This window comes from Pinus tabuliformis, chromosome J (genome assembly GCF_031772625.1).
Source record: "Pinus tabuliformis cultivar Carrire ecotype Pingquan chromosome J, CPIR1, whole genome shotgun sequence".
Taxonomy (NCBI): domain Eukaryota; kingdom Viridiplantae; phylum Streptophyta; class Pinopsida; order Pinales; family Pinaceae; genus Pinus; species Pinus tabuliformis.
The window spans coordinates 80,209,560-80,235,945 of NC_142295.1; the positions used below are offsets into that span (position 1 = coordinate 80,209,560).

General features: G+C 39.6%; 1 protein-coding gene across 3 annotated transcripts in view; it reads left to right on the forward strand.

Moving 5' to 3' along the window:
* The first annotated feature begins 285 nt into the window (after positions 1-285).
* LOC149225605 (CBBY-like protein) overlaps positions 286-26,386 on the forward strand; it is a 399,435-nt gene continuing 373,334 nt past the window's right edge. For 2 of the 3 annotated variants that reach the window (XM_089377197.1, XM_089377199.1), the window contains exon 1: positions 288-708. In XM_089377197.1, coding sequence (XP_089233323.1) covers positions 425-708 — 284 coding nt within the window. In that variant the 5' untranslated portion in view covers positions 288-424. Of the gene's footprint in view, positions 709-26,386 lie in introns of all 3 variants that reach the window. The other variant, XR_016247681.1, reaches the window with a different exon arrangement.

Here is a 26,386-nt window from a genome sequence, read left to right on the forward strand (position 1 = left end):
AAAAATAATGATACCTAACACCATAAACTAGAGTGCTTTCCTTAAAAGGCCAAAACGAGAGTGCTTTCTTTAAAAGGCCAAAATTATATAATATATAAATTGAAGCTAAAAAATAAAAATAGTTTCACTAAAATGAAAAAATCAAAGAATATATACATTTAAGCCTAAAAATTAAAATGAAAAGATCAAAGAATATATACATTTAAGCCTAAAAATAAATAAATACAAAGATATATACACACAAATTTAGAACCAAACAAATATACACTGATTTAGTATTAAGTTTAAATTACTTTCAGCGCATTTTTCAATTTGAATTCTGGATTAGAAACTCTTCGTATTTTTTTATTCTAATTATCTATTGGAAACCCTGTCGACGAATTCAGGGCGTTGAATCTGCAGCTCTGCATCCAATTTCACAACAATGGAGGTGGCATCGTGCTCTTCGAACCTTTACGCTTTGCCCTACGGTCAGATGAGCATCTCAGCAAGCTTTAAGACGCGTTGTTCAGGGCTGGCCATGCGGGCCTTTCGTTCTCATTTTTGGGAATTAAACGAGATGCGTTTAAGCTCAGGAATTGGGCCACAGTCATCTCATAAGAGGAAGATGAAGAGACGCTGCTGGAGAAATTTGAATGCTAATTGCCAGGATTCCCAGCGGAAGACGACGACGAAGCCGGAGATTGCTATTCTCCTCGAAGTAGAAGGGTGTGCATCTATTTATTTTTTAATCTTTTAAAAAATTGAACAAATGACACAATTGAGTTTTGGTTTTGAATTTTATGTCAATGAGATTTTCTGGTTTATGACTTACCAATCAATTTTCCTTGCTGCGACAAACCAATAAAAATCAATTCTAATATGTCAAAATGTGAAAGGTTTCATTGTGATATTTATATTTCATTAGTCAATTTTTCATTTTTTGAAAGGGCTATTAAAAAAAAAAAGTCTACGGGGAGGTATGGAACTCTACTTCGCATTATCATTTTTCCCATGGAAAGCCTGGTTGGAAACTCAGGATGCTTCTCTGCATTCTTGGATGGTTTTCTCAAACAACTTGTTTGAGTAGACTAGTGCATCTCACATAGGGGAATTCATATGTAAATTATAACCTGATACTGGATGGTATAGAACTAACTAAACGCCCAACAATAATGGCTACTCAAATAAAAGTAAAATTTATAATTACTATTTTATTTAATTGTGAAATTTGGTTCCTCTCCATCATATAATTCAGATATATATATATATATATATATATATATATATTTTTTTTATCTTTCTCATGAAATTTTTTCCTTTTCAAAAAAAATCTCATTTACAAATTTCTTTTGTATCTCATGTTTTTTTGTTAGTTGATGAAATTAGTACGTGTCTTGGAATATCTAATATTTAATTATGTTTTTTCTTTTTCTATTTTGGCTAATTAAAAGATAAAGTTGGCTTGCTTGAAATATCTAATATTTAATTATGTTTTTTCTTTTTCTATTTTGGCTAATTAAAAGATAAAGTTGACTTGCTTGAAAATGCATCAGTATCTATTATATGTTACCTAATTTAAATTATCTACTTAGTCCATATCATGCTTTTAAGTTGTAACATATTTCTTTGCTCTTAGATCGTTATAAGAAGTCATTTTAGCTTATTGATTGTTTTAACTTACTCTTTAAGATGTGTTTAGATGTGTTGTTTTTGCTTGAAGGCCTGTAGAGGTGAACTAATAAGCTTTTTATGGTTTAGTTACTGTAGGGAAAATGTGATTTGCATAACTAGAATTGTTATGCATGAAAATGTGTGTTAGTGCATGTGTCAAAAAAATTGTGTAGTCACTCTACACCTTCAAGCCACATTTAGAACATAAGTGCTTGATAAGAATGGAGTTACATTTTAGCTCTAAGCTTTACCAATTTAAAAACAAAATCATTGAGGTTGATTTGATTCCATTTTATCTTCGTTTTTGTTTTGAAATTTTGTTAATTTGCACTAATAGGGTAATGTTACCAAATTGGGGAAGTGTATAGCTTTCCTTCATGATATTTGGAAATGGCCTTACATTCAAATCGTTTAACTTTTCGACCATTCTTTTTATTTTATAGATAATTAGCTATATCAATCCTTATATTATCCTCTCATGTGACTAGATGATTACATTGCTATATCATATACCCATGAACAAATATCTAAGCATTTAAAATGCACAATATATGTTTATTCATGTCTCTAAAAACTGCTGTCATCATGCTAATACTTTTACATGTCTTAGTCAAAAGGGTAAGAGTTGTTTATCTAATATTCTTTGTCATCATATAATTCAAATATTATTTCCAAAATCATTACTACGTAGTACGGGCTACCTTAAGGCTTAACTGTCTCCATGTTTTTTATAAAACTAGATACTTTTATGTACATATTTATTGAAAGTCATTTGAAACACTACATAAAAACTAACCATATCCATGACTTAAAACAAAATGTTACTTTCTGTTCATGCAACTTTTATTCATCCTTAGTGACCAATGGGTCCTTGCCTTTATTGCTGGTGTTAATGTTCAAGTATTTATGAGCAATGTTTCTTCCATCTTTGCTTGTTATCCTATATTATTATACTTTATAATACACATTGCTCATACTTTACTATTTATTAGTAGGTTTCATTTATACTATACCCTTTGATACTTTATTAGTAGGTTTCGTTTATATGTTCCATTTTAACATTTTGGGCTCATACTTTTATTTGCTTGTTTTTAGAGGCCTTGAGTCTTCTCTCATCCCTTGCCATCTTGATGGACAACCTCACTTTGTTCATGTGTTCTTTGGGTGATCCTTGATATCTTCTATTGAATAAGCATGAGATGAATGCTATTGGTATAGATGACATAGATGGGTAGTTTATAGTATATGCACATCACTTGACTCTATCCACTAGGGTGCTGGGAAATAGGCTTATTATCAAACTCACCTACATGTTGTTGATTTTTATAACTATGGTCGATCTTCAAAATGTATAGTTGAGTCATTAATGTATTTGTAAGCATGTTCTTCATGCTAGAAACATTTTTTTTTAAGTTATGTCCCTTTTGGACATTCAAAAGCGAAAATTTGAATTTTTAAAAGACATTTTTTGGCTCCAAAAGTGATGTCGGCCTCCTCCTAGTCAAGTTAGCCTCCTTCAAATATTTAGGTCGGCTCCAAGTAAAGACACACCCATTCGGCCAAGGAAAAGGCTATATAAAGACCTCACATTCCTCCACATTTGGGCAAGCAATTTGATCTCTTATCTTCTGTGATTCGGCCTACTCCAAGGCAACGAATTAACATCTTCTAAGGAGCGAAGTTTGAGGCAAGATCAGAGGTGTGAGGTAGTGAAGAAAGATATTTATGAGGTAGCAAAAAACCACTCTGAGGCAGCGAAATCTGATGCTAGAAGGCCAAATTTCTGAAGCATTGTTGGGAAAAACCTTTGAAGGGCCCTAATCTCTGTGGAAAGACCCTCACTATAGAAGGCAAAAGGTGGAGTTTGATGCAGACCTAATCAAAGACTTCAATGGGCTGATTGACTTGATTAGGAGGATGGACCAGGTTTGACCTAGTTGTTGACTTAGATGTATCTTTGTTGAATTGAAGTACTCTCTATTGAAAAGGTTGCTGAGTTTTCTTAGGGTAAATCTTTGTGTTCCTTGTGTGGCTATCTCTTTATGATCTTACTGCCTTAAGATGTTGTATTGTTGATGTCTTCTGTGTAATTTTCTTAATGATGAAATCATGGATGCAAATGTGTAAAATAATTAAATCATCAAAATAAATTATCAGTATAGAAGACCCTTGTAAAATCAACACATGTTAAGGCATTGGATGCATTAGACATCCCCTTGGGCTAGATTTGTGTGGATTCTCATAGGTTTTGGGTAGGGGCTGAGTAGTAGATTCCACAGAGAGTACAAAATTTGCCAGCTTTGTCATATGTCGGAGACTAAGGCAGAGGAACACTTATTTTTTTGTGCCCAACTTGTTATGGGATACTAGTACATTTTTACTGCTTGTTTGGGATTCTCAGAATTGTTAAGTCATCTTCTTTCAATACTCAAATTACCAATGCTTTTCTTTGTTTATGCAGGAGGCACTGACAATCTAATCTTCCACATTGAAGCCTCCTCCACAACTGAACACTACTCATATGATCACATCCTTTTCACAACGTCCCTTATGGATAGAGGCACCAATGTCTATGCTAATAGTAATACCACTATAACAGGGTACAAATCGATAATACCTCAAGGTCATACTTTTGATAGGGGTCATCCTTCTAGTAAGCAAGCCTTTGCTTCTAGAAAGTACTTTAGGCCCCTCCTTTGAGACAGTTAGACATTTTGTGGATTGGTTCTTCTTCTAACTCCTTTGATTTTCTTCTATTTGGAAGTTCTTTTACTCGTCCTCAAATGCTAGGAGAGATGTGTTTACAGAGGTGGATGACTTGTAGAGTAGGGTCTGCTCCTCTTCTATTGGCGATAGGCCTAAGGTGCACTTATCTCCATTGTACCCTTCTTCAAGGCGTCCTTCCACGAAATTTTGACATTGGATCCTTGATAGTGCTTGTTACCCACCAAAATTGGGCAACCCCATAAGAGAGAACTTTTCTCCTATCATGGGTAGCTAGCCAGCCAACAACCCTACACATTGCTTAGTTATGATGATATGCCACATTCCTCTGCCATTTGCATGGGTCAGACACCTCTCACTATCTAGCATTCCTCTTGAATGAAGGTGGGCTACTACTCGACGAGTACTTTAACCATTTTGCAATCAAATGATTTTACTTCATGTTGTGGGCATTCTAACATGGATAAAAGTGTTATCTAGATGATTGACTGATCTTGACTGTAAACTTGTTCTCTCACCTTACTAGGGGGGTTAGTCTTTAGCCCTAGTCTAGTGGGACCTCCTCTAAGGCCTTAGGGTTATAGGAGGGGCACTACTTGGGAAACTTGGATTAACCATTCCATACTTACCACATTTCACCTCTCCCTTGTTGTCACATCTATCCTTTAGGTTAACTATCATTGCTTCATTAGGATTTGGCACTCATACATCCACATACTTGAGTTAGGGTTGGAAAAGTTTGACTTGGAGCTTGATGTAGCTACAAGAAAGATATAGGTCTAAAATGGCCACAACAAAAGAAAATCAAAAGTTAAAATGAAAAAGATGGATGGGACATAATTAGCGCATGGGTAAAAGCCTAGCATGAGCTCTACCCACTCATTAGCCATCACCCAATTCCTGAGCACTAAATTCTCTATCACACATAAGGAGTCCTTGCATGTCCCAACGTTGATGACTGATAAAGAGACACATCCTTAAGGGGTAAATAATTGATATATCACATAAATCAAGCTTGGACACCTAAGCTACGCTCCATATCAAAGCATTATCAAAAAGAAGTAAAAGGCACACCACAGGGGTGGAAAAAGTAGGTCAAGGAAACAAGTAACTCATGACTCCATGATTGTTCTCACCATTACATATATATACTTAGTATGTGGACCCACATTAGTTGGTCCCATGGCCATGGCACTCAACCATGAAGTCTTTCTCCTCCACTGCCATTATTATCACTAACACCTATGAATTGAAGGGTTGGCCTTGAAAATGTCACCTCCCTGTAATGACTGTGCTAAATTAAAGAGTCATTAACTAAACTGTAAACCTGTAAAGATTACTGAACTGTGAAACTGTAAAAATTACTGAACTGTGAAACTGTAAAAATTACTGAACTGTTTGAAATGGTATTATTGATTTGATGAAGTACTTACCTGGCCTGCTACGGCTGTTGCGGTGAGGGTGCTTCAGAACTGCTCCAGCGCTCTCATTACCGAATGACCAAAAACCACCCAGCCAAACCGAATATACCTAGATACTCGATCCAGTATGCTTCTCAACCGATGCATACCGTTCCCCCGTGCCCAGAAACTTCCAGAACAAGCAAGGCTCAATAGTTCCAATTCATAACCCGTATGTATAAATTTCTCCTTCCTCCTCTCAACAGCACCCGAATCAGTTTTCCTACTCACAACAAATAGCCTCTCAGGCCAAGAGCTCGGACCCCCTTCTTTTCTCTCGGCCTCTTCTTATGTACCCCTTATTAGCGGTGGTTGCTCTCTCCACCTATGAGCCCACCGCTTCCCTCCTCAACGACACCTCTCAACATGCAGATTCGAATCTTATCTTCACGATATTTTAACATGTGCCATTTCACTTTGATTAAAATTTTTATATGTTTAATTAAAAGTTCTAAGTCCTATGTTTAATTATTTGTCCTATGCTTTATTTTGATTTAATTTATCCCTTTAATAATTCATTCACATACTTTATTAAAATTTCTCAAATAGATAATTATATAACCTGATTTTTAAGACTTTACATAATTCTTTACATTTATTTTTCTTTATAACCCTTTTTACTTTATATTTTTAAACTCAATATCATTGGTAATCGCTCATTAATCATGAGGCATTAAGTAATATGTGCTGATGGGTGAATGCGACTTTTCTATATGAAGGGGTGTCAGGATATTTAATTATTTTAGGTAACTTAGAATATAGTTAATAGTGCAGTGCATGCGATACATGCATGTGTAGCTATCATATGCATGCATCGTATGCATGCTAATATTCTCGTGCTCTCTATATTAATGATGGGTCATTACACTCCCTTAGGGGATGGAAGCGCATAATAGGGTTGATTACCTAGCCACATCTAATAAGGTAGGGAACACTTTTATGAGTTTTGGCTTAGTTAGATATTTAAAGGTGATCCCAGTTTGAAGTCTTACTATGCCCTTTATAGTTAAGTATGGTCCACTGTGATGCAATTATGGTCATTGTCTGCAAAGTGTAGTTGCTTTCACTTGAGTTTGAGATGGTTTTACATAGAGCAATAGAGGCCTTGAGGGCACACTCATTCCATGCCTACTCCACATGATGCTTAGGCCATAATACACTTTTGGAGAGCAATGATGACGTTACAGATGTAGCATTGCCCTTCCACAACAGAGTGTTGTGCACTTTGATGACCTTGACAACTGATTGACACTTCAAAGCACCCTCAAATGTCAAAACGCTGATCTAACTTTGCTTAGCATTGGAGATTTTTAATGATGTACCCAACAGACCCAACATGCCCTCAGGCTGGCCTTGAGACTGTTTGATGGGCATGCCTTGATCCAAAATCTAGATGATGATGATCATCCTAAGATGAGTAGGGACAACTTGTACTATGTCATAGAGCCCCAATTTTGGAGAGAGACTGCACCACATTGTCTTGATGGCACCCATGAAGATGATGTAGGGCACCCAGAGTTGGCTTTTGCACACATGGAGATGTTTTGAGGCTTGATTTTAGGACTTTTCCTCAATTAATGGATGATTGCGATGGTTGGAGATGCGTCTAGCCCTCATCTTGCGCTTTTGGAGCCTTATTAGCCCTAAAAGGGCATGACGTCATGCTTGGAGAGGGTTTTCAGATCACATGTGTGGGAAATTAGTGGACTATTTTGTTTTATTGAGCTATTGGGTTGGCTTTTAACCCATTTACTACACGATTACTCAAAGTCAAACTTGTTATAGGTCTTTTAGGTGAATGAATAGATGTGATAAAACTCATATAAATGGAGGGTCACTCCATTCTTATTTCTCATCATCATTTGTGGATTTGGGCCTCCTTTAGAGAGCTAAACTTAGCTTAGTTGTAACTCGCCACTTGTGGAGATGTGATCTTTTTGGAGCTATTGCTACTGGATAATGATTTGTGTCTTGGAGATGTCTTTTTGGGATTGAAAGAAGGCTATTTCTTGGAAAAATTGTAAATTGAATTGTAGATTTTTAATGGTTTTTCATGTAATGAATGTATGCTAGGGTTTTTCTCTTGTTCCATGTCTAAATGCATATCTTTATGGGAAATCTTAGTTGATCGTTGCATGTTAAATTTATTTTCCTTGAATGCCATATAGGACCTCCTGAAGGGCTTTCCTCTACTTAATCTCTGCCTTCATAAAATGATAGCTAGGGTTTGTCAAGTGAAAACTGGGGTTTCCCCCTTACTCCAAGATTTTTTTTTGATTTCTCTTAAATATAACCTTAAAGACTCCATCATCCAAGTAGGGAAAGGCACTTGAAATCGTTGTAGTGGTAAAAAATCTCAAAACCTTTACTCTTTCTTTCCTCTTCATTTTTCCATGCCCTTTAAGGTAAGCCGCTAGGGCTAGGGGTTAGGGATGAGTTCAATCAGGGCAATTTTTAGATGGACGTTGAGGCTCCCATAGCTTGAATACACCTTGATTGATCCTTTACACTCAAAATCTAACATTTTTCATGGTTGGATTTGCCCTAATAGGGTTGACGCCATCTTCCCTAAGTAACTTTTGCCTTTAAAAAACTAATTTTGGCTAAAGGCTTCAACTTGGTGGTTAAATTAAAGGTTTATCCTCTCCTTTTTTGATTACATCATTTGCAAACATTTTTTTGTGCTTGTATGCCTAGACACTCATTTATTGAACTACATCTTGAAACCCTAGGTGTAAAGTGCCTTTCTAAGGGTTTGTATATGGTACGTTGCTCCTACACATAGAGAATTGTGCCCTTCTCTATTAAAGAAGTACCTTGCTTAGCCTTTGATTCATATCACCTTGAGCCAATTGACTTATAATATCCTTTAGGTGAAAGTTGGGAAGCCTCTCGTGTGGTGAAATTCCACTAAAGAGTAGGAGGAGGATTGCTGAGGTGATAGTGGCAATCCACCTCATTGTTGCATCTAGGTCTTCCCCTTGCCTTTTGTGGTCTCTCACAATGCTTTCTAGATTTTGAGATAACAATGCTTGTATATATCCAAATTTTCTAGCAATACTTCTTTTCCTAGTTCATAGAGTTTAGATCTTAGTTTAGATTTTCTTTTAACTTTTACAGGATCGGGTTATGTGCTCCCATGGTGTATTTATACTTTTGTACAATCAAATTCGATTGACCTATTTATGGTCATTTTTTGGACATTAATAAATTATCTTGTTTTATCTTATATATAATACATGAAAATGTTGTTTGCTAGTAGTTGCAATCAAAGTGTTGAGCCTCCAAATGGCACAAGATCCTTAGGGGGTGATTCAAAGCAATTTGCAGAAGTAGATCTTTGATATGAGATGGCATTGTGAAAACTAGAGAATTGATAGTGTAGCCAGAGGAATTTATGCACAGGTAGATTTGAGACACCAAGTGAGAGTGAAATGAAGAATGGAACAAGAGAAGCGACTTACGTTACAGTTTATTACTTAGGCATTGCAACTTAGATACAATTGGCATGTTTTTTTGGGCCAAGATTAACCCAATAAGAAAGCTAATCCAACTAGAAAGCTAGGGCAAGGCATGTTTGGGAGTTCCTGAAATGCCAAATTATGTGTGATGGTCCTTGAAAAGTATCTTGAATTTCAACTAGAACATGGGACGGTCACTACGTCCCTAATGGCATCCTTACATGTTTCAGGATGTTTTTGAAGTGTACCAAAGAGATGAAATGTCAGATTGGCCAAAATCTTGGTTTTTAATGTGGGGATAGGTTTTGTGAAACATAGTCTTTTCCATAAAAGATCTTGCATAAATTAGTGAAGATTATGGATGCCGAAGAAGTGCAACACTTTGGTCAATGTCACAATCAAAAGAGGTGCCATCATCATTCACCATCATAAACTTTCCAGTGCTCATCTTTATAATGTCCTTCAGAGAGTGGCTAGGTTAATAACACTCGATTGGGATATTCTAGGGGGGAATTTGGGAACCTCTTATGGTAGCTCTTGTAAGAACTCGAGACATTGTTTAGTTTGGGCTTTTTTATGCATTGGGTTCGGAGCTTTGCCGATTTGGTGAAGGGGTGTGATAGGTACCAGTACTTGGCCTATTGTTCTTTAGAGATCATTGCCTCTTCCAGTCCATCTGGTTGGGCTTGTTGTTGGTCTACATGGGTCTCCATTATTGGAGTCCATGGCATTCAGCTGGACCCTATGTTCGGATTCTCCTTAAATGCTCCTTGGCATTGTTGTGAACAACGCGCTTTTTTTCAAGGAGGCGATTTTATCGACGATTCTTTCAACTTGAAAAAATCGGGAAAAAATCGCGATTTTTACCAAAAAGTCTCAAGTCGAGCAGTAAAAATCGTGGGTAGCGGTAACAACGAGTTTTTAAAGGGAAATTTTAGTTTTTTTTTGGTTCATTTTGCAGACAGAGGGCAAGGGTGAGAGCTAAGGAGGAGGAGAACTCATCTACAAGGGCAAGAGAGGAGAAAAGTAAAGGAATTTAGCGTCCTAAGCAAAAAATTCAAGTTTGGACCAAGTTTCTTCAGCATAGCATGGCTTTCAGGTATGGGCATCAAATTTTGCGTTTTTTTTGTTTTGTTTTTTGTTTTTCCTTGGGTTTCTATCACCCATTTCTTTTCCATGATTTTTGTTTGGATTTGAGTGTTTTTTTGGTCAAAAATGCAAAATCTTGTTTGTTAGTTTTATTTGTTTAATTTCTTCTTGTGCCCTAGTTTTTTTCCATGATTTTTGCTTGGGTTTGAATGTGTATTTTTTGCCATTACTATTGCGTTGAGTTGAGTGTTTTTTTCCTCAAAAATTCAAAATGTTAAATGTAAATTTTAATTTCATTTGTTTAACTTGCAATTCTTCTTATGCCCTAGGTTGAAACTTTAATCTTACATTAAAACTCAAGATTCAACAAAGTTACAAACATGCCAAGGAAATTGGACCCTCTGTGGGAATTTGGTGAACTTGATGGAGGGTTTGATAGATCAAATTTGACTTGCAAGTTATGTGGGCATCACATGACAAGGGTGTTGACAAGTGTAACTAGGTTCGTTCTTCATAATGACATGTAATTATGATTTTATGTATTGAGATGTAAAGAAGAAAATAAAATTATTATATTGACTTGCTTCATGGGTTTCATGAGCAAAATATTTTATTTTTGAGTCAAGACTCCCATTGAGAGTCTTTAGGATTTTTTTGTCATCTAGTCATAAAATGTTAGAGTGATTGTCATGTAATGGAGCCATGTTACACTTTGTAAAAGGTCAAACTTGTCTATGTAAAGTATCTTCCAAGACCTTGTCACTTATCCTCTTCAAGTCGGCCTACAATGATGGAATAACATGTTAGAAGAAGTCGGCCTAACTCTTAAGATCATGTCGGCCTAATGGACATGAGAAGAAGTGTATATATAGCCTATCTCGACCTCACTTCAAGAGACACATTCAATCAAACAACTTGACATACATTCTGTGGAGAAGTGCGAAGAAGAAGGGCTACAAAAAGAAGTGCGGAGAACATATAGCAAAGGAGATTCTTCTAGGTATTGCGAAATAGGGTTTCTTCTGGGATCAACGAGGAAGAGGTTTCTTTTGGATCAACGGAAGAGGTTTCTTCTGGATCAACGAAAGAGGTTTCATCTGGGGCAGCGAAGAAGGATTATTTTGGATCAATGAAGGAGGTATTCTTCTGGGGCAGCAAGGAAGGGTTTCTTCTGGGCAAGGGAGGTTTCTGCTGGGGCAGCAAAGAAAGGATTCTTCTGGGTGACCGAGATATAGATCTAGAGACCGAGTTTCTCTAGAAGAGACTAGTGAAAGCCTAGAGACCGAGATTCTCTAGAGGAAACTGAAAAAGAGCAGTGTGCAGGATAGAGATTGAGTTTCTCTAGAAGGAGCCGAGGAGAGTAGTTCGAGATAAGGAAGAAAGTCGAGAAAGAGAAGAGGCATAACATCAAGGTTAGTGACAAGGTTCTTGGGAGGATACTAGAGTCAAGGGTCTGTGTCATGGTCTTAGTACTTATCAATTGAAGATCTAGAAAAAGAATTTTGATCGGGTTTTCCTCTCAAGAGGTGAGAGGTTTTGGCCATGGCTGAGAAACCTACATACTGTGTCACTTGTCTTTTATTGTGCATATTGGTAATTGTCTTGATGAAGAAAACACAATAATAACATAAAGAAGAAAAGACTATAAGATAAGAAGTAAAAGTATATCACAAGCAATTATCAAGCAGAGAAATCTTTTAACTCTGAATGCCCTAGATTTCTCAACATGTATCGGAGCTAAGTTGCTAAAGTCAAGAAGGGGCACTCAAGCAAGTTGACACACAAGAATCAAACTTCAAAGCAGACATGAAGTAGTGGAAGAAGGATAGTAGCAGGTTCAAGGGCCACTAAGGTCAAGATCTTCAAAACCCTAGATCGAAGAAATCTACACTAGCAAGAGTCTTGAAATCATCTTCAAGAAAGAAGGAAGACTAAATCATTTAAGGAGGATCATAAATCAAGCTCTCTCATATCATTCTCTCAAGAAGCAAATCCTTTATCTACTTCAAGATTAAGGAGGAAGCAAGCATCAATCTCTCAAGTAAGTCTATGTCAATATCTGATAATAACGAAGTCATTTTGCAAGGAAAGCAATAAACTGGTTGGGTTTGCAAATTTCCATGCATGGAAGAAAAGGACTGACCTAAATCTTATTGAGAATGAGGTCATGGATCACATCAAAGGATCAATAACCCAGCCTCCAAAGGAAGATACACTAGCACATACTAGATTCATGAAAGGAGAAGTTAGAGCCCAAAGGATTCTTACAGAATCTATAAAAGACTCTCTAATCCCATATGTATCTAAGTTGGTGACTGCAAAAGCTATATATGAGAAACTGGTAGAGATGTTTTCTGTAGGTACTTCAGGAGAAGTAATCTCATTAAGGCAAGAACTCTACAAACTAATGATATCCAAGGAAGATGGAATAGCCTCACACTTTACGAGGATATCAAAAGTTCGAGATCAACTACAAGAGCTGGGAGAAGTCATGTTTGATAGAGAGATGACCATAGTGGTACTGAATGCACTACCAAAAGAATGGGGTAACTTCACTTCAAGCTTATATGGGAAGAAAGAGACTACTCCAATTCAAGATCTATGGTCACTCTGTAAGATCGAAGAAACCAGACTGAAGGCAAAGGTTGATGTCGGACCAAATGAATAGAATCAAGCATATGCTGCTATGACAAGAAGAAAAGGGAGATTTGGAAAGTTTGGTCCTCAAAAGAAAAGGAGGAACATGGATAAAGTAAGATGCTATGGATGTCAAGAACTCGGGCACTATAGAAGAGATTGTCCTCAACGTAGTAAGGACAAGAGGAATAGGGAAGAAGCCCACATTACTGAAGAAGTGAAAGAGCCTGAAACAAAGAAGTGTACGAATGAAGAAGTAAAAGATCTCTACTATGACTGAGATGATCTTCTTCACTAGAAGTTACTTTCCACTTGTAATTTATAGATAGGAAGCAATGCAAATAAGATAGGATACATCAAATTAGAAAATAGCATCATGATAAAAGCATTAGGAGTAAGAGCTCGTGACATGGGAAGTAGAAAGAATGTCTGGAACAAATTCTATTGATTACAAAGAATAAAAGCTCTTAGAAACCTCATGGAAAGAAGTAGAGGTCATCATCGACTGGGATCATCATACAATAGTCAATAAGGAAACATCTGCCGGGTGAGGATATGAAAGATCCTCAAGTTTCTATGATGGAATCCTTGTCAAAGGATTCACCAATCTAGAAAGGAAGCATGAATTTCATCAGGAATTCCAACTCATGGGATTCAAGGATGATGGTATGAGGACATAACAGAAAAGCAGGTCTAAAGAATAAAGTTCTTTCGATCAAATGAAGCTACTATAGGAAGTCTGGATGACCGAAAGGAAAGATGAGGTGTGCACCCTTATATAGGTTATTATGAAAGTCATGTCATATGGTTGTAGATAATATGGATCACTATTTTCATCTAGGGAAACATGATTAAGAGAAGAAAGGATCTCCTCCTTTGAAGGATTTGTAGAAAAGCATAAGTCACACTAGATGAAATCAACATAATATATGAATCACAAGGAAGTTGACTACAATTGAGGAACTTTGATTAGAAGCTCCTGGGAATAAAGTGTGAAGAAAAAGGAAGAGATCATAAAATATGCAACAAAGGTAGAAGGCATTCAACATCCAAAGTCCAAGAAGATTTGACTAGAATATCTCCCGGAAAGATGTGGAGACTCTGATAGGAGTTAGAAAAAGATGAAGACCCTTGACAATGAATATCTTTGGGAAATGTGTCAATCTGCATGCAGGATGTTGGTACCTATTGGAAGATGTCATGATGAAAGACCATCATAAGGGTAATGAAGGATATAAGATCCTTCCGGAAAATATGGCATAAAAGAAAGTAGAATGACATAAAGCAAAGCAGGATGGAAAACTGATGGATCACTTTCTGATGAAATGAGGACATGACTAACTCATGGATGGATGGTTTGTGCCCTATGAAGAAGTCCCCGAAAATTGAAGATTCCATGACAAAAGAAATTGATAACATCGAAGAAGAGAGGAATTCCTTAGGCAGCTGGTTGCTCCACATGAGGAGTTGCTGTAGTTCCCTAGTTAAGAGGGAGCCTGAAAAAGAAGTTTCTTACTTGGAAGAAACTTGGAAATTCCTAAGCCAAGAGGAAGCTTAGGTACATTCCTTTTTTGTGGGAATGAGTATATTCCTTTAATAGAATATGTCCTCCTGATTTGAGAGGGAGAGATAGACATGTCATTCTGTTCTTTACCTAGGGAGACAGAATGGAGGATTGGGTAATCATTTGGCATCCGATACTCTTTGAGGATGAGATATGGCATCCAACTGTAAGAATAATCGTGGAGGACTGATATTCTTTGGGGATTGGGGAGTCCAAGATAAGAGTAGTCCTCATGGTACATATCCTGAGTACCCGGGCAGGGTATGTTCTGAGAGAGACAATGATGAGGGTGTCTATAAATCATTGGTTTCGCCAGCATTGGGCTCAGATCTTGTGGAGATAACGAGTTGTTAATCAAGGCCTTGCTATGTAACAATGCTGGCTGATATGATGCTGTACAAATGAGTTACAAATCCGAATTCTCCTTATGAGAAATTCTTCAGATTGAGAAAGTCCAAGTACCATTATGAATACCTCCCTAGTTAAGAGGGAGTGTTGAAAAGTGTAACTAGGTTTGGTGTTGATAATGACATGTAATTATGATTTTGTGTAATGATATGCAAAGAAGAAAAATAAAATTATTATGACATGCTTCATGGGTTTCATGAACAAGAGATTTTGTTTCTGAGTCAAGACTCCCATTGAGAGTCGTTAGGATTTATTTGTCATCTAGTCATAAAATGTTAGAGTCATTGTCATGTAATGAAGTCATGTTACACTTTGTAAAAGGTCAAACTTGTCTATGTAAAGTATCCTCCAAGACCTTGTCACTTATCCTCTTCAAGTCGGCCTACAACGATGGAAGAACATGTTAGAAGAAGTCAACCTAACTCTTAAGATCATGTCGGCCTAAAGGACATGAGAAGAAGTGTATATATAGCCTATCTCGACCTCACTTGAGGAGACACATTCAATCAAACAACTCGACATACATTCTGTGGAGAAGTGTGAAGATGAAGGGCTAGAAAAGAAGTGCGAAGAAGGTATAACAATGGAGATTCTTCTGGGTATTGCGAAGTAGGGTTTCTTCTAGGATCAACGAAGAAGAGGTTTCTTCTGGATCAACAAAAAAGGTTTCTTCTGGGGCGACGAAGAAAGATTCTTCTGGATCAGCGAAGGAGGTATTCTTCTGGGGCAGCAAAGAAGGGTTTCTTCTGGTGTAGCAAAGGAAAGATTCTTCTGGGTGATCGAGATATAGACCTAGAGACCGAGTTTCTCTAGAAGAGACCAGTGAAAGCCTAGAGACCAAGATTCTCTAGAGGAAGCCGAGAAAGAGCAGTGTGAAGGATAGAGACTGAGTTTCTCTAGAAAGGAGCCGAGGAGAGTAGTTCGAGTTAAAGAAGAAAGTCGAGAAAGAGAAGACACAGAGCATCAAGGTTAGTGACAAGGTTCTTCGGAGGATACTAGAGTCAAGGGTCTATGTCATGGTCTTGGTACTTATCAATTGAAGATCTAGAAGAAGTATTTCGATCGGGTTTTCCTCTCAAGAGGTGAGAGGTTTTGGCCCTGGCTGAGACATCAAGCAGTGGAAGAAGGACCGTAGCAGGTTCAAGGGCCACTAAGGTCAATATCTTCAAAACCCCAGATCGAAGAAATCTACACCAAAAAAAGTCTTGAAATCATCTTCAAGAAAGAAGGAAGACTAAATCATTCAAGGAGGATTGTAAATCAAGCTCTCCCTTATTAATCTCTCAAGAAGCAAATCCTCTATCTACTTCAAGATTAAGGAGGAGGCAAGCATCAATCTTTCAAGTAAGTATATGACTATATCTGATAATAAAAAAATGTCCTTTTGCAAGGAAAACAGTAAACTAGTTGGGGTTGCAAATTTCCTTGCATGGAAGAAAAGTACTTGACTAGATCTTATTGAGAATGAGGTCATGGATCACATCAAAGGATCAATAACCCAACCTCCAAAGGAAGATACTCAAGCACATGCTAGACTCATGAAGGGAGAAGTGAGAGCCCAAAGGATTCTTATAGAATCAATAAAAGACTCTCTAATCCGATATGTATCTAAGTTGGAGACTGCAAAATCTATATATGACAAATTGGTAGAGTTGTTTTCCGTAAGTACTGCAGAAGAAGTAATCTCATTAAGGAAAGAACTCTACAAAGTAAAGACTTCCAAGGAAGATGGAATAGTCTCATACTTTATGAGGATATCAGAAATTCAAGATTAACTACAAGCGCTGGGAGAAGTCATGTTTGACAGAGAGATGACCATAGTGGTACTGAATGCACTACCAGAAGAATGGGGTAACTTCACTTCAAGCTTATATGGGAAGAAAGAGACTACTCCATTTCAAGATCTATGGTCACTCTATAAGATCGAAGAGACCAGACTGAAGGCAAAGGTTGATGTCAGACCGAATGAGCAGAATTTGTTGATTTTGGGTAGCATCGGATGTGCTCTAGCTCTGAAATTTTGTGGAGGGGCTAGAACACATGATATCTCCAAGACCCATAAATCGTTGGGTGAAATTCCACCCGAATTGTATCTTATTAAAATAATTAATATTTTTAATGGGGTTCCTAAGTCTAAACTTAGAAAATTAAAATATTAATGGGTATTAATGAAAATATGGGTGAGAAGCTTCTAAGAGACGAGGATCAAGTCTAATTTAATCTTAGTCGTTGATTAGGGATTAGTTCACGACCGTTGATTTCTCAACAGGAAAAGTATAAAGGAAGCCTTGGGGTCAGTTGGAGACCACACACAGTGAGAGCAACACTTGAGCTAGATCGAAATTTTGGGGCATGGTTTGCTTAGAATTTCAGAGTGAGCTTCTAGTGCAGAGAGGGGCAGTTCGGCTGTGGGACCTTCGTCCAAGGTTGAGAATACATAGCAGAGAGGAAACAACACACCAGGGAGAGACAACGCAGCTCCAGGAGGGTGTCATAAAAATTGGAGGGCTGACGCAGTCACTTAGAGGAAGCGTTGGGGTTTTTGTGAGGCAGATTGGGCATCAATTCAACAGATCGATTTCTGAGCTGGGAAGGCTCACTAGGAGGGTGTCATAATTCCTAGAGGAGGTGACGCAGTTCGAGGGCAGAGTTGGAAGCAGCCATTGCTGCATAATATTGGGTGATGCTGTTGCTGCATAGGGAAACACAGGGGCCAGCGCGGAGACTGTTGAGTCTCGTTTTTCCGGTTGCCGTGGCTAGAAGTGTAGTTTAGATTTCATTTGGAGTTGCTAGTGGGTTGTTGATTCTGTTGGTGGAGAACAATACCTAGTGGGGTAGAAGCAAAGTAGAGGGAATCAAGTTCCTCAAAAGATTTCTTGCCAAGAAATCTAGATCCAGTGCTGAGCAACAACAAAGAGAGATTAGAGAGGGGTAGTTCGACATTGGTTGGTAGAAAGATTTCCGTGAAGGAAATCAAAATTCAGAGGGAGCTTGTTCCCTAGAGGATTTCTATCGCCAAAGAAATCCAGATCCCTGTTTTGCTGGGACAACAACGAAAGAGGGAGAAGAGAACTAGTTCGACATTTATTTGAGCAGAGATGGCAGTTAATGGATTGAGGTATCAGGACAGGTTGGATGGAGCATCCAACTTCGTCATTTGCAAGGCCAGGATCCTGGCAACTTTGGATAAAAATCGCATCAAGGATTATGCCTTGAGGACGGTTGTTGTTCCGGTTGATGCTGATCCTCTCAAGAAGTACGAGGAGGCCTAGGCAAAAGTAAAGTGCATGATCTTAGACAGGGTCAAGGATCATGTGATCCTACATATTGCTGAGAAGGACACAACAAGGGAAATGTGGGAGGCCTTGACCATATTGTACGAGGGAACTTCCATTCAGCGAAAGATGTTGCTTGAGAGTCAGCTGAGACAGTATAATGTCCCTTCCTAAACTATTTTGGAACAGGATTAATTTCTACATTTTGGGGTCAATTTTGGAGGTGATGGGGCCCATTCAATTTTATTAGGAGGTTAGAAGTTATTTTGATGTGGTTAAGTTATACGTGGGGGCCACCCACACTAGGAGAATACGCATTCCCTAGTTCGATTTGCATGGAGGGGAAATCGATGGTTAAGTGAGGGACCCACGATGGAGGGAAAATGGAGGGAAAAGTTCTCCACAAAATCTATATAAGGAAGGCAACTCTCCTCATTTCATCATCTTTGGCATATTGAATTTCTCTTTGGTTGCTCGAGTTGCTTAGCCGAGTCACTTGCTGTTTAGCAAGAGTTCTTCAAGCGAAGAGCTCACCCTTTCTTCGGGGGACTTCGAGTGCCACCCTAGGAAGGTTTTTCTTCATTTCTTCAGGAGGAGGATCTCATTGTGATTTCCAGCGATTGCATTCATCTCTGGGTGGTGTGTATTACTGGAGGGCGTAGTGAAGAGGAGGTTGATTTTGCTTGTGGTGTCTTGCAGTGGATTTTGGGTGAGAGATTTTCTGGAGAGGAGGCATTGGAGGATTGTTGGCATTTGGGAGAGTTTTGGAGGTGGAGGAGTGTGCTACCTTGCAGGGTGATTTTCGCACTTCCTGGGCCAGCGCAGAGGCAGCACTGGGTGCTCACGTGGAGGGTAGAGTATCAATATTTGAGGTTGAACTTCACCGTGGAGGTTAAGGGAAATATTTGGAGAGGTGATTGCTGCATTTTTGGAGCTTGGAGGAGGATTTCGTTGGTGTTCCTTGCAGGCCATATTCCTTGAGCAATTTGGAGGGCGTAGGGCCTATTGGAGGCCGAATTTGGAAGGTCAAAATCTGGCCAAACCATTTTTGGGTTTTTTACAAGGATCCCACATATAAAGTTTCAAAATTTTTTGAGCACCGGAAGTGGGGTTTCCAGCCGTATCTTTGCAGCAGACAGTGCAAAATTGCTAGGGATTGCACAATGCCTTTGGGGGTCGATTTTGGGAGGTCAAAATCTGTTAAAATTGGCAACCAGGGCAAAACTTCATGTGGGTCATCTTATTCATGGCTAATAATATTTCTATTAGATTCCTCTCGTCGAGAGGTGTAGGATTGATATAAAGATCATCCAATTCCGATAAGTATTCATGGAGATATGAATTTATTTTGATTATGGAATTATTATCAAGCCGACCTACAACTCATGTAGGCTCAGAAGCCCAACAGTCGCATCTATTCACCCACCAACGTTGTGTATAAATATAAGAGGATTTTTCCTCATTTGGACTCACTCGTCTCATCACATCTCTCTCTCTACTGCGCAGATATGAGTCTCTTCTCTACTGCGCTGAAATGGGTCTCTCTCTCTCACACATGTGAAGCCGGAAACTGCTGAAACTGAAGCTGCAACTACAGAAGTAAAGATTGACTTGCGTGGCCTAGAAGATCTCCTCTTTGGAACTGCGCTGTAGGTTCATCTGAATCTCCTTTGAAAGCCGCAACTTTTGGTGGTGGAATGAAGTCAATCCGACGAACGGTTTGCAAGATATCGACTGCCCTAGTTTGAAGCCGGAAACTGCTGAAACTGAAGCTGCAACTGCAGAAGTAAAGATTGACTTGCGTGGCCTAGAAGATCTCCTCATCTGAACTGCGCTGCAGGTTCATCTGAATCTCCTTTGAAAGCCGCAACTTTTGGTGGTGGAATGAAGTCAATCCGACGAACGGTTTGCAAGATATCGACTGCCCTAGTTTGAAGCCGGAAACTGCTGAAACTGAAGCTGCAACTGCAGAAGTAAAGATTGACTTGCGTGGCCTAGAAGATCTCCTCATTTGAACTGCGCTGTAGGTTCATTTGAACCTCCTCTGGAAGCCGAAACTTTTGGTGGTGGAATGAAGTCAATCCGACGGTCGGTTTGTGAGATATCGTCTGCCCTAGTTTGATAATGAAGCCGCTAATGCTGATGCTGCTGATCTAGGGTTTGCTACTGCTGATATGAATCAGATTTATTGTACTGTTTCTCTCTGCTGAATTATTGAAGATAAAAGAAGATTTGATCAAAGGGTTTCCCCACACATTGTGGGGTTTGTCCCTGGCTAGCCGCCACATCTTGTGTCTCTTGTCTTGGCTTGTTTTCTGTCGATCGTTTAATGTTCTATCTGCACTTTACTTTATGTACATGTGATTGCTAATCGGTGGAATATAATAAGAAAAAGAAGTAAACTGTTATAAGCATAGAACATACCATAACTTAACATGGTATCAGAGCTGAGGTGAAGACAAAGCCCGAGCAAGAGCAAGAGCAATCATTGAAGAGAAGATTGGAAAGGCTATCCTAAAAGAACTATGGGGTACTCAACACTCTTTCCTGCCGAAGACAAGCTCCGTGAGAAAGCTGACTATCACGGATGGAAGATGTCTATCGATCTAACCCTTGAAGATCAAGGAGTGCTGGACCATGTAAGAGGCAATATTGTTGTGCCTTCATCAAATGCATCTGCTGCTGCCTGGAACAAATGGAAAAATGGAGAAGTCAAAACAAAGAAGATCATCCGGGACTCTATCGACAAGCGCTTGGTGGCCTACATCTCTGATCTAGACACCTCCAAGGAAATCTACGACAGACTGGTGAGTTTATTTAAAGTTAATGATGCAAATCAAGTTTTGTTTCTTAGAAATAAGTTGAGGGAAATCAAGAAGGGTAAAGATGAAAGTATGCAAGCATACTTCTTAAGAATCACCGAGATCAAGAACGATCTCCTATCTATTGGGGAAACCATTACTGACAGAGAAATGGCACTCACAACTCTCGGAGGATTACCATCTGAATGGTATGTGTTCAGGACTACTCTTCTGAACAATAATGTAATTCCTAGTTTCGAGGAATTAATGGCTAGATGCATTCAAGAACAAACAAGGGTAGAAGTGCAAGAAATGCCCATGCCTAAAGGTCCTCCTGCTGCCTTTTCTTCTCATGCAAAGAGAAGAAAGGACTCACACCGGGACGATGATCAAAATCCCTCTGATGGCAAATCAAAGGAATGACAAATTCAACAGCAAAGGTAAGAGGAGAGCTGGAGATCGAGGAAGAGGACAACCATTTAGGAAGGCTAGAAAGTCCAGGATGTATTAAATGCACCTGACCTCAAAAGGAACCTAGTGTCCATCTTGGCAATGGAAGATAGAGGCTACAAGGTAACCTTCAACAATGGCAAGGTATGTATATGGAAAAATAATGATAAAGATTCCTTTACTCTTCGGTTTAGTGTTGATTCATTATATCAGGTCGATGGAAGTCCGCTAGGTGTCATGTCTTGTGACACAACTCTTTAGTCCGAACTTTGGCATCGGAGGTTTTCCCACCTTCATTACAAAGCTCTACCCGATGTAAGACAGATGGTAACAGGGATGCCCGAATTCCAAGTAGAGAAAGAAGGTGTATGTCCGGGATGTGCCGAAGGAAAGCTCAAAAGGGGACCATTCCCCTCAAGCCTAAGCAAGACCTCCGATATATTACAGTTGGTTCACTCAGGCATACCTGAGGTTGGCATTAAGAGGGAGACTACTACACCACATACTCCTGAGCAGAATGGTGTGGTGGGAAGGAAGAACTGCACGATGATGGAAGCTGTCCGGGCCATGCTACATGATCAAAGACTTTTGAAGTTTCTATGGGCTGAAACTACAATCACCGCCGTATATGTACAAAATCGATGCCCTCATCAAGCATTGGGTTCCAAGACTCTTGAAGAAAAGTTCACCGCAAGGTGAACAATCTTCTGACTTTGAGGAGCTCTCAAGAAGCCGACACCAGGGAACTGAAAGAAAAGGATGATGAATCAATGCCTGATGTAGAAGAACCCATGGATCTGATTGATTCTCATCCACATGAGCCTTCCTCTTCTAGGAAGAGGCCTTCATGGCTTAGGGGGATACTTGATGATTCTGAAGGACATGCTGCACCCTGAGGAACCTTCCGTCAAATTAAGAAACTTAACAAGTATCAGGGATACCTGACCATCATGAGCACGATCATACAAAATGAGCCTTCATCATTCTCAGATGTCGTCAAGCATTAACTATGGAAGGGTGCTATGACCATAGAATATGAGTCTATTATGGAGAATGATGTCTGGGAAGTAGTTCCTAGACCCTCGACAAGACAATTGTTACTTCAAAATGGCTTTACAAGATAAAGCATGCAGCAAATGGAAGTATGGAAAAGTATAAGGTTCATTTTGTTGCTCGTGGTTTATCCCAGAAGGAAGGTATAGACTATGATATTTGCACCTGTTGCCAGATATACGACCATCCGCTTGATCATAGCCCTTGTGACTTCACAAGGATGGAACCTACATCAGATGGATGTCAAGACTGCGTTCTTGCACGGTTTGATCAAAGAAGAGGTCTACGTGGAGCAACCCGAACGATTTGAGATTTATGATTGAAAATCTCATGTATGTAGGTTGAAGAAGGCTCTCTATGGGCTGAAGCAAGCACCCCGAGCATGGTATGAGAGGATTGATAGCTACTTGATGAAGTTGGGATTCACTAGGAGTGAAGCCGATCCTAACCTTTACTTTAAGGTTGAAGATGAAAAGCCTATCATACTGGTGTTGCATGTGGATGACCTCTTTCTACAGGTGCAAAACCTCTCATTCACAAATGTAAGAGGGAGATGGCTTCTGAATTTGAAATGAAGGACCAAGGACTTGAAGTGTGGCAGAAGCCAAGGGAAATTTTCCTATCTCAAGGAAAATATGTGGTAAAGATATTGGAAAGATTTGGTATGATGGACTGCAAGCCTGTGACTACCTCGAGGATCTTAACTTTTAAAAGTTATATGGTAGTGATCTCGGACCAGATTTGGGAAATGCCTCTGAGTTTCAAAAACTCATTCGCATTGATGTTCTTGGTGAACCTCCATCCGAACATATGTTTTGCAGTTAGCATTGTGAGCTCATATTTGGTTGAGCCTCACTGGATTGATGCCAAGAATCTTCTGAGATATCTTCGTGGCACAATGGGTTAAGATACACTGTCGAAGATGTGAGACTACTTGGATATACTGATGCTGATTGGGCAGGCAGTGTGGTGGACCGTAAGAGCACTTCCGAGTGCTGTTTCACCTTGGGATCTGCTTCGATATCCTGGATGAGCAGGAAGCAAAAGTCGGTGACTTTGAGCACCGCTGAAGCAGGATATATTGTTGCTAGCATGACCTCGTGTGAGGCAGTCTGGTTGCGAAAGCTCTTCAGTGAGCTGTTTGGATTTACATTGGATACCATTGTGATTCTCTATAACAACCAGAGGTGGGATTCGATTATTGAGGAATCCCGTATTCGTCGATTGCTCCAGCAGATAGACATCATCTGGGATATGGTAAGTTGATGAGCAAGGAGGCTCCATCGCATTAAGATGATGTACAGGTTGATACACCTTGTCAAAGCCCTGAGGAAAGATCTAATTTGTGATTTTCCCAAACGACTTGGAGTCATCAAGAAACCCTTGTACAAGGGTCCTGCATGTTGCATACATTGAGCTCTGGGAGCTCTGAGGGCTTGTGGTTCTTACTGGAGCAACATACGACCACAGGGTGACTCACCCTCCCCTGGTGGTGCGCACTGGAACAAGATGATTCGCTCTCTTGTGGAACAAGATGATTCGCTCTCTTGTGGGACAAGATGATTCGCTCTCTTGTGGAACAGGATGATTCGCTCTCCTGTGTAGCAGGATGATTAGTTCTCCTGTGAGGCCTGGATTGATGTGTTCTCCATGGCGATTGTAGCAGGATTGATGTGTTCTCCTGTGAGGCCTGGATTGATGTGTTCTCCATGGAGGCCTGGATTGATGTGTTCTCCATGGCGATTGTAGCAGGATTGATGTGTTCTCCTGTGAGGACAGGATTGATTAGTTCTCCTGTCGAGGCATCCTACCCATGTAGTCTGGGACTCATGGGAAGTACCTCTCATCTGATCAATGAGCAGGGAAATGAAATTAGGGACCATAGTTGTACCGATGGACGCATCGTTGTGACTACCGTACTCCCTACGCTAGGATGACCTCCATTGATCTAGGATCAATGATACTGGTCTGGGACTAGTGGTAGGAGTCGTACCATACTATGACGCTGACTTTGGGTCGGTTGAGACTGGTCTGGAACCAGTGGTACATACTCTGAGACTGACTTTGAGTCAGTGGAGGATGATATTGGTCTGGGACCATTAGAGTTGTACTCACTATGACGCTGAATTTGGGTTGGTTGAGACTGGTCTGGGACCAGTGATACATACTCTGAGACTGACTTTGAGTCAGTATGATACATCCTCGATCATTTCTTCTTCTTCATAATTCGGACAAAAGCAGAGTAGAACAGAACAATGCAAGAGCAGAGCAGAACAGAACAAAACAGTATGGATCAGTGCAGGGCAGAACAAGACAAAGCAGAACAGGCAAAATAGAGCAGAGCAGGGCAAGGGTCAGGCTGTACAAGGCAGTGCATTTGATGGATGAATAGTAACGACTGATAGACAGATTGCAGATGAAGTTCTCCATGGTTGAGAGGGAGTGTTAAAATTGGCAACCAGGGCAAAACTTCATGTGGGTCATCTTATTCATGGCTAATAATATTTCTATTAGATTCCTCTCGTCGAGAGGTGTAGGATTGATATAAAGATCATCCAATTCTGATAAGTATTCATGGAGATATGAATTTATTTTGATTATGGAATTATTATCAAGCCGACCTACAACTCATGTAGGCTCAGAAGCCGAACAGTCGCATCTATTCACCTACCAACGTTGTGTATAAATATAAGAGGATTTTTCCTCATTTGGACTCACTCATCTCATCACATCTCTCTCTCTCTACTGCGCAGATATGAGTCTCTTCTCTACTGCGCTGAAATGGGTCTCTCTCTCTCACACATGTGAAGCCGGAAACTGCTGAAACTGAAGCTGCAACTACAGAAGTAAAGATTGAATTGCGTGGCCTAGAAGATCTCCTCTTTGGAACTGCGCTGTAGGTTCATCTGAATCTCCTTTGAAAGCCGCAACTTTTGGTGGTGGAATGAAGTCAATCCGACGAACGGTTTGCAAGATATCGACTGCCCTAGTTTGAAGCCGGAAACTGCTGAAACTGGAGCTGAAACTGCAGAAGTAAAGATTGACTTGCGTGGCCTAGAAGATCTCCTCATCTGAACTGCGCTGTAGGTTCATCTGAATCTCCTTTGAAAGCCGCAACTTTTGGTGGTGGAATGAAGTCAATCCGACGAACGGTTTGCAAGATATCGACTGCCCTAGTTTGAAGCCGGAAACCGCTGAAACTGAAGCTGCAACTGCAGAAGTAAAGATTGACTTGCGTGGCCTAGAAGATCTCCTCATCTGAACTGCGTTGTAGGTTCATCTGAACCTCCTCTGGAAGCCGAAACTTTTGGTGGTGGAATGAAGTCAATCCGACGGTCGGTTTGTGAGATATCGTCTGCCCTAGTTTGATAATGAAGCCTCTAATGCTGATGCTGCTGATCTAGGGTTTGCTACTGCTGATATGAATCAGATTTATTGTACTATTTCTCTCTGCTGAATTATTGAAGATAAAAGAAGATTTGATCAAAGGGTTTCCCCACACATTGTGGGGTTTGTCCATGGCTAGCCGCCACATCTTGTGTCTCTTGTCTTGGCTTGTTTTCTGTCGATCGTTTAATGTTCTGTCTGCACTTTACTTTATGTACATGTGATTGCTAATCGGTGGAATATAATAAGAAAAAGAAGTAAACTGTTATAAGCATAGAACATACCATAACTTAACAAAATCTGGCCAAACCATTTCTGGGTTTTGGTCAAGGAGCTTGGGGTTAAATTTGCAGCATTTTCTAAGCCTCGAAGGTGGAGTCTCTTGCAGTCCCTTTCCAGCGAGCAGTGTAGTTTTCTAGGTAGC